General features: G+C 42.3%; 1 protein-coding gene across 1 annotated transcript in view; it reads right to left on the reverse strand.

Annotated features, from left to right (window-relative positions):
* Positions 1-439: 439 nt before the first annotated feature.
* Positions 440-9,927, reverse strand: part of Fem1b (fem-1 homolog B) — a 15,453-nt gene continuing 5,965 nt past the window's right edge. The window contains exon 2 of the mRNA XM_004628784.3: positions 440-2,134. Within this exon, the coding sequence (XP_004628841.1) occupies positions 499-2,134 (1,636 nt within the window). The 3' untranslated portion in view covers positions 440-498. The remainder of the gene's footprint in view (positions 2,135-9,927) is intronic.

Here is a 9,927-nt window from a genome sequence, read left to right on the forward strand (position 1 = left end):
CTCCCTCCACACACGGGAAAGAGCAGAGACTACAGCAGTGTGCCATGTGAGTGACACCTGGACCTCCCATCACTTCCAGCTTTCTTTTTGGTTCTTTTTTCTTCATGAAATCCTCAAACTGCTGCATGGAAAACAACTGACATAGGCATAACAGAAATACTATTGTAGGCAGCTGTTTAAAGCATTATGAACTTCAAATGATAAATGTCCCTTATTACATAAACAGAGTAATATATCTGATTCCTCAGAAAAAGAAAAACAAACAAGAAACTGACAGTCAAACCCCTTACAGTTACACCTAAACCATGTGGCTTGATTTAAAGTGTGTCTGAAATCAATTACCCTATGAGACAAGACGATCAACAACAAGTAGAGGACAGGTTGAAAGGAAAGAGGGTGGAAAGAAAAGCACAATTTATGAACACATAATTCTATTGTCTGTGATTAAAGTCCTTTACTTTTTAGCACCACATTAAACGATTTTACATATCCAGTCACTTAATGAAATCCAACAAACTCTTCAAGAGTTCTGGGGATCTGGTCTTGGTAGTTAATGTCATTAGCCCGAACTGCTCGGGCAGCCAGGCACTTGAGACTCATCTTCATTTGAGTTTTCAGCAGTATCTCTGACACCCCCGTTGTACTTTTGTCCAGTGGAGTCTTGTTCTGCTTATTTGTCATGTCAGTGTGAGCGCCCGCTTCCACTAGGCTGATGATGATGGAGTGCAGCGTCAGAAAGTCGCTGATGGGCCTGTTGTACTGGACAATGATATGAAGGGCACTGTTGCCCTCATTGTCCACAGCGTTCACCTCAGCACCGCAGTCCAGCAGGAGCTTGGTGACCAGTGCATTGGGGAAGCTGCAGACATCGTTGGTGTGGAAATCGTCAACGGGGGTGTTAGAGTTGACGGCCAGATGCAGCAAGGTGAAACCTTCGCGAGTCCTGGGGTCGAGGTGGATCAGGTTGTAGATCTGCTTGTTAATTTTGCACTGATCTTCCTCACTGCACTGTGTTTTGGTAGAAATGCACACTAAATACAGAAAGGTGTAGAGATTACATTCATAGTTGTCCATGGCACTGTGGACATCAGCATCGGGGATATTTTTTACCCTGTTCATACTCTGTTCTATTTCCAAGACGCTGCATCGCAAGACACACTCTATGTCTGGGGCCTTCACAGTTTCATTCAAATGTATCATCTGGGAGAAAACTTGAGCAAACCGCAGGAGGTCCTTGTGGGTATTCCTGTTGCCTTTCTGCCTGAGGTGCAGGGCGTGAAGCCATAACTTGATACACTGCTCAAATTCCATGTTATCTGCATATACGGCGCCCCTGTAAATGATGGGATGGGAAACATCGATGTTGTCAGCACCTAAAATCCGTTCCCGAACTATAAGGCCTTCCATGTGAAGAGCATCTCTGTCTTGCCGAATGGACTCCAGTTCCTGAGGGTTTCTACATTCAGTTCTGTTCCCATAGGCGTGGATTGGTGGGAGAACCTCTTTTTCAAGAATGTTATCACCATCTTGAAACCTCTCCAACATGGCTAAGTATAAATAGTGGTATGTCTTCATGATGTCATAGTTCTCACGGTCATTTGCAAAGGAGGCACCCAGGAGTTCCAAAGCTTCAATCCGACTTCTTCGGTCACAGTCAGCATGTGAGAGCAACAGTTCCACGACGTCGGCTTTACAGCTTTCTGCAGCCACCTTCAGCGGCGTCATCCCGTGGCCGTTCACCACTATCGCCGCTCGCCATTTGATCAGCTCTTTCACAATATCAATGTGCCCAGCCTCCGCTGCAAAGTGTAATGCCGTGGCCCCACAATGCGCTTTAGCATTGGGATCTGCACGCTGTTCTAGAAGGTATCTGACCACGTCGGTGTGTCCCTTATAGGCTGCAATCATTAGGCAGGTGTTGTCATACTTGTTGGCGATGCTGATGTTGGCATTGTTCTCAACCAAGTACTTCACAATGTCGAGTCTGCCATCGAAGCATGCTGCGCGCAGCGGGGTGGAGTTAGTTACTGTGGTATGGTTCACATTGGCTCCATGGCTGACTAGAAGTTTAACAACTTCAAAATGTCCTGCTCCCGCAGCACACCAAAGAGCAGTGGCACCATCAATGACATACCTACATGTGAAGAGAACAAACAGTTAGACGAAGGACGCCGCACACCCTAACACAAGTGTAAGGATGTATTCACCTGTGTTGACTGAGAGTTCACTCTAGAACACTAACAAAACATCACTTTTGGTGAAAATAAAAACAGGTGACTTCAGGAAGGCACTCTGCATAGTACTTGTACCCAGTATGAGCACAAAAAATGTATCATTATCATTTTATTTCTAAAGTATACATTTTTAAAAAACTAAAAATCACTCACTTTCTAGTAGCAACAGTAAAATCTCAGGAAACAGGAAGTACAAGAAGGTTGTGACATCCTTGCTACTGAGCTGGCACACTGCTCTCAAAATCGCTTCCCCCTCCGCCTTCAGCCTCCTCGGTAGCCTCCAGGTAACACTTGCTCTCAACTGGAAAAGCAGCTCCAGTCCCTGCACTAATACTGTGTTAGGTTCTGCTTTAAGAAAAGACAATGACACAGATAATCTTGCCCTAAAATTATCCGAGCATATCAAAACAATACTTACTCTACTATATAGCAAAGAGAGTGAAACAATTACTCTTCCACAGAACACAGAATGACCATATAAGTAACACTGAGCAGAAGCAGCCTGCAGAATCTAGCACATATAAGATGGCATTTACATACCTGTCTGTGGGGTTAGAATGGCGGTACCAGTTACCTCTGGGGAGGCTGGGTCTTAGGATGGTACATTACCTCTGGGGGAGGTACTGCTCAGAGACCTTACTAAACTTGGGTGACCACTTTGTAAAATTTTATAAACCTATAACGAATGCATTTTTCAGAGTATGTTATACCCCATGTTAAAAGCTTTAAAATATATATGTATATATCTGTATTTGTATATCCTGTGTATCTGTGTGTATTCCTGAAGCAAACCACTGTGGGGAAAAATATTAACAGCAGGAAAAAACCAGTAATTTGGAAAAACTGAACAGGTATCTTCCCTGACATGACTGGACTTTGTGGCTTCCAGTTCACCTTGTGCTCACTAACCATCTTATGCGTGCTTAACACACAAAATTAGTCTGGCTAGGAAGCCAACCTTTTCCAACTTTCCACTTTTAATTTTTTTCTCCCATCTCATTTTCCCAATTTAACCCTACTACTGTACTGACCATTAAGACCAAAAAAATAATGTTTGCTGTATGTTCAGCTCTATTAGAACCACTAAGTATATGTGGAAAGATTGTAAGAAAAAGGTCAAGGGCCGGCAAGATCGCTCAGCAGTCCAAAGCGCCTGCTTAGGCAAGCTTAGGCAAGTGTGCAGAGACGTGAATCCCCAGCACCACATGCATGCCAGCCCTGCCCCCAGTGTGGGCTGAGCCAGTCACACACACAAAAAAAAAAAAGTTAAAAAGCATCACTTACTAGAGCAACTGAACATGAAAACTAAAAATCTGACTAGGGAGCTGCTCACTTTACAAACTTATATTGTAACCAAGGTCAAATCTTATCCCCTATAAACCAAAAAAAAAAAAAAAAAAAAAAAAAAAAAAAAGAGGACAGCTTCTCTGGCTTGGCTCGAATGCTGCAGCACCTCCCTCATCCAAGCCATTTCCAACGTGCTGGCATCACAGGAAAGGGACTTTGAGAAGTGCCAGGCTCTGGAGCGCCTCCCTCCCCACAGAGGCAGAGGTGACTCCCCTCCCCACTTCTAGAGGAAGCAGCCCTCACCAGAAGAGGGACCTGGAGCCCGGGAGATGGCTCAGTGAAATAAGCGCTTCCCTAGCAAGTGCTAGGGCCTGAGTTCAATCCTTGCCAAATCAATCAACCAATCCAAGGAGACGGACCTGTTGGCACCTTGATCCTGGACCTTCCACTCCAAAACAGTGAGAAATAAATGCCCATTCTTTATTAAATACCAAGCCTTATTTTGTTATAGCAACACAAAATGGACTAAGACATATAAATATTATGGTTCAGTCCTAGTTAACCCCATCACAAGAAAGCCAATCTTTATCACCTTTGCTAAAAATACTTTATAACAAATCAAGCAATTACTTAAGTTTCAAATACTGACACAATGTTTCTATGCAAAAGCCTCCTCAACAACCAGTTAACCTATGGGGAAAGTAACTGACTAGAAAGGGGCTTAAGGCCAGGGACCGTAGTGCATGCCTGTAATGCCAGTACTCTGGGAGACTGAAACAAGAAGATGGCAAGTTTATCCTGCCTTAAGATAAAAATTTACAAAGTACTAGAATGTATAGCTCAGAGAAGAATCTGCATTAGGTGCAATACATGTGGGGTGAAGGAGGTGGTAGATAAGATATTAGAAATTCCTTTATGTGCAATACAGTCGCATGGATGGGGATTAGGGGAAAATGTTTATCAAACTGAACACTTAGGCTGTGTGCACTAGAGCTCAAAAAAGTTAGATTTCTGATATTTCTTTTAAATTTTTAATTTTTTTTTTTTAAGATTTATTTGGTACAGTGTCTCCCTACACAGCTCAGACTCATAGTAATCCTTCTACTCAGCCTCCCCAGCACTGGGATAACAGGCATGTGCCACCATGCCCAGTTTTCCAGAACACGGCATGCAGTACCAGGGATAGAACCCTGCTAAGCTATTCCCTGGCCCCTATTTTTTAAAAAATTTAATGCCACTTGGTCTGTGGATAATGCCATGTGGTCAGGTCAGTGGCAGAGTGCCTGCCATGCACAAAGCCCTGGGTTCAACCTCCAACACTACCCAAAAAAATAAAAATAATAACACAAATTTAAAAATGCCACATTAATTGCTTGGCTGGAGATATAGCTCAGCAACACAGTGCTTGCCTAACAAGAACAAGGTCCTGAGTTTGATTCCCAGTACCAAAAAAAATAAAACAAAAACCAAAACAGCGCCTGCTTAGGCAAGTGCACTACTTGCCGCACCAGCCCTACTCCTGGGTGCGCCCTGGGCACTGAGCCAGCCAATGAAATCAGGCGTGGTGGCGCTCACCTGTAATCCTAGCACTGGCGAGGCTGAAAAGAGGAGGATCACTGTGGGTCCAAGATGTGCAGTGAGACCCTGTACCAAATACATTTTTTAAAAAAATTATTTGGTTTTTTTGTTGTTTTTAACAAAGGATCACTACGGCTGGAGCTGTAGGTGCCTGGCAGAGTGCTCAGCTAGTATACAAGACCCTGGGCTCAATCCCCAGCACCAGTAAAGTAACATATTATAGCAGTGATATGTTTTAATAGTTGTAGCTAGCCAGGTATGGTGGCAAATCCTTGCGACCCCAGCACTCAGGAGGCTGAGGCAAAAAGATCCCTGCAAGTTTGAGGCCAGCCTGGGCTACACAGACTTCAAGGCCAGCATGAGCTACATAATGCAGCTCTGTCACACACACACACACACACACACACACACACACAGTTCTAACTAGACTTTTGCAAACAGTTTGGTTTAATTAAAATTTATTCATTACATTCTTGTCATGATTAAATATGAAGTTCAATAAAAAGATTTCACTGTTCAAAAACTACCACTTGCAACAACATCAGAAAAACATCAACATCTAGTAGTAAACCAATGAAAAATGTGGACTTATACCCTAGAAACTACAAAACAGTTCTGAGATAAATACAAGAAAACCTAAAAAAATGAAAAACTAATCCATTTTCATTGTTTAGGAGACTCAAAAGTGTTCAGACGTAAATTCCCCACAAAAATCACCTATATATTCAATATATTTCAAATTAAAACCCTAGCAGGGTGTGTGGGGGTGGGTGGGTGAGTGGGTATGTGTGGTAATGTGCTCACGGGTATAGAAAGTGACAGGCCAATTCAAAGTTGGAGAACAAGATAACTCAGACAGGCTGGTACAAGGACAAAACAATCAATAGAATTTTTGTTTTAAAGTCTAGGGGCCGAGGAGATAGCTCAGTGGCATAAGCATCTGCCTGGCAAGTGCGAGGTCTTGGGTTCAATCCCCAGGACAAAAAAAAAGTCTAAAATAGACACATGTATAGAGTCACCGGGTTTACAACAGAGCTCCAATGAAACTAAGGTAGAAAATATAATCTCTTAATATTTCTAGCTCTTCCTACTCTTTTTTTTTTGTCAGCGGATTGAACTCAGGACCCTGCGCTTGCCAGGCAGGCATTTGTTCTACTGAGCTATCTCCCCAGCCCTAGTCTCTTTTAATAAACAGTGCTAAAGCAACTAAATAATATATATGGGAAATTAGCCCTGACTCCTACTTCACACTATATACAAAAGCTATGGTAGTAACTGGGCAGAATGGTGCACACCTGGGAGACAGTGGCAGGACAGTAACACAGGTTCAAGCCCAGTCCAGACAACAAAACACTGACTCAAAATTCAAAGAAGAAAAATTTTTTAAAAATTAACAAGGTTGAAAGTATAACTCAGTGCAAGGTCCTGGGTTCAATCACAAAAATGGGGGGTTGGGTTTGTATAAAGTAAGATTTAAGAGTTTCTTTGAAAAGGTAGACTATTGGGCCAGAGAGATGGCTCAGTGGAATAAGCACTTCCCTGGCAAGCGAAAGGGCCTGAGTTCAATCCCCAGTTCCGCCAAAAAAAAGAAAAGGTAGACTATCTTAATAACTTTGGGATTGAAAATGATTTCTTAAACAGAATCTTAAATATACATTAATCATAAAAGAAAAAAGATTATTGCATTTCATTGTAATTAAATTGTAATTATCAAAAGGCATTACTGTATTCTAAAACAGAATAAGCAACCCTCTTACTGGGAGAAGTTCCTGCAATAGATACATGTGACAAATAAATCAGGCAACCTATTTTAAGAAGTGAGTTAAAAGACTAACAAGTATACTTCAAAAATGCCCAAATGATCAATACGCAAAAATGTTCAAAATAATTTGTCACCAGAGAAATACAAACACCAATAGTGACCAGTAACACCCATGACAGGATCAGCCTCTGGCAAAGCGTTCGCTGTCTGTGCGCACCCGAGGACCCAGCACCTGCACTCCTTGAGACACTGAGGGGAAATTACTGCAAAGGCGCGCTGAAAGACATGTGCCAGAATGTCCATGACACTTTTTTCCTAACACACAAACACTGAAAACAACCAAACTAACCATTCCGAGAAAAATGCAAACTACAGGGAATTAAAAAAAGAAATTATTGATGAAACTAAATGCTGAATCTCAAAGATACTGGGTTATGCAAAACAGCAGCCAAACACATAAAAATAAACTGGTTTTCTTCATAGGAAATTCAAGTACAGGCAGAAGTCATCTGTGGTAACAGAAGTACAAATAATCATTACTGGGGGAGATGGGAAGTGACAAAGAAAGGAGAATTAAGAAAGGGAATTTTTTTAAAAAAGAAAGAAAGAAAGGGAATTTAGGGAGATTAGAATAATTTACACATTGACTTAGAAAGCGATGGCAAAGACACACTTCAGGTTCATGCACTTTACTACATCTACCACATCTTATCCAAAATACATAATTAAAAGCAAACAAGGAAGGCTAAGCAAAGGGCTCAGCAGTCTAAGCACCTGCCTGGCAAGCACAAGGACCCGGGTTCGATCCCCAGTATTGCATGCCCTGCCAGCCCCAGAACCAGGGTGCACTGTGCTGACCCCGAAACTGGGCATGGTGGCACATTCCTGTAATCCCAGCGCTGGGGAGGCTGAGACAGAAGGATCACTACACAGCTCGTAGTGAGACCCTGTATCAAATAAATATGAAATAAAAGATTTTTTAGATTATAATACATATATATATATATGTCTTAACATTATATGAATCTAGATGATCGAAAACTCAAGAAATGTTCCCTTAAAATCGGCACTCATCAGGCTGTTGAGATAGCTCAGCAGACTAAAGTGCCTGCCTAGGAAGCTTAAGCAAGCACAGGGACCGTGAGCTTCGATCCCTGGCACCATGGCACCACATGCCTCACCAGCTCCAGCCCCAGGGCAGGCAGAGCTTGCCACACACACACACACACACACACACACACGGCACTCATGTTCATTAGGAATCAAGATTTACTCTTTTAAAGATGAAAAGAGAGACAAAAGTTACAACATTTCTGGCTTCAAACTTTAAAAATCTATGTTATAAAAGTAAAAGCTGCTGGGCATGGTGGTACACACCTGTAATCCCAGCACTCAGGAGGTGGAGGCAGAGGAACACTGTGAGCTCAAGGCCAGCCTGGAGTGTATAGCAAAACCTTGTCTCAAAAACAGTACACCTGGGCTGGGGAGATGGCTCAGTGGAATAAGCACTTCCCTGAGTTCAATCCCCAGTTCCACCAAAAAAAAAAAAAAAAAAAAAACACAAAACACAGTACACAAAAAAAGGGGGGGAGAGACAAATAGCTCAGCAGATTAAAGCACCTGCAAGTAGATGCAGGGGCAGGGGCAGGGGGTTTGATCTCCAGGCCTGCTGTGTCTGCCCCGCCCGCAGGACGTGCTGAGATGGCAACTGAGACTGGGCGTGGTGGTCCACGCCTGTAATCCCAGCTCGTGGGAGGCTATAAACAGGCAGATCACTACCAGTCCAACCTAGTAGTGAGACCCTGAACACCCAGTAGGCCCTTCCCTAAAATACAAAAAAAAAGTGAAAATTAAATTACAAATATGTACTTCACTTGGTGTTTTGGTACCAAGACTGAATCAGGGCCTCCTGCATACAAGGCAAGTGCTCTAACACGGAGTTATGCCCCAGCCCCTTCTCTTGGACTTTATAACAGAAACTACTTGGTCAGTTTAATATTTTCCTTGGTAGTCTAATAACTTCTATTATTTTCCTTTGATGACAGAAGCCTCATAAAAGTATAACTACCTGCCAGGCACAGTAGTGTACGCCTATAAGTCTACTGCTCAAAAAGCTGAAGCAAGAAAAACTCAGTCTATAAAATTATAATACTACACTGCTTCAAAACAAAATACCAAAGGCATTTAGCCTATTATAAAGATATAATACATGTGCTACAATATTTCCTAAGTCCTATGAAAGAAACACTACATAAAACAATCACCTTTCTAGTCTCACTCAAAAATGCAACGCAAATTCTCTATCTCATGTCCCATAATTTAAGAAAACTATAATCTGATATTCACCTTATCAAACAAAAAGTATGCATTGAACCACAGAAAATCTTCACAATAAGAACACTTCTCATGCTTGTTATCCAACTACTCAAGAGGCTAAGGCAGGAGGATGCAAAGTTCAAGGACAACCTAAGCAACTGAGACTGTCTCAAAATAACATATAAAAAGTACTGGGGCTGTAGCTCAGAGGTGCATGCTTGCAAAGCACATACGCTTGTATCCTGTATTCAACCCTCAGAGAGCTGAGGGGTAAGCACCAGGAACAATGGTGCAGACGTAGGATCCCAGTACTCCAAAAGCTCAAACAGGAGGATCTAGAATTCAAGGGCTATATAAAATCAGCACCTTAACAAAACACCTTAAAATCACTTACTGGCTCACATGTAGTTCCTTGCAATATGTATTTCCAAAAGCTTTCTAGTAACAGTAACAGACTAGAGCACATTGGCCAAGCAATGGCCGTGACTCATCCACATGGCTGACACTGACATGGCTGACACTGACACTCTACAATCCGAGGTACAGGATCTCAGGATAAATCCTGAGGGGATTTCACTGACCTTATCAGATCCAAAAGCTACAACTTTTGTTGCATAGGTCTTGCTTTATCTTGGTCTTAACCATCCAACAGAAAAGTATAAAAACGAAGCATTAAGAAGTAAAGCCATCAGTAGAAAAAGTGCTTGCCTGGCAAGCACAAGGGCCTGAGTTCGATCCCCGGTTCTACCA

Source organism: Octodon degus, unplaced genomic scaffold (assembly GCF_000260255.1).
Source record: "Octodon degus isolate 3935 unplaced genomic scaffold, OctDeg1.0 scaffold00026, whole genome shotgun sequence".
Taxonomy (NCBI): Eukaryota; Metazoa; Chordata; class Mammalia; order Rodentia; family Octodontidae; genus Octodon; species Octodon degus.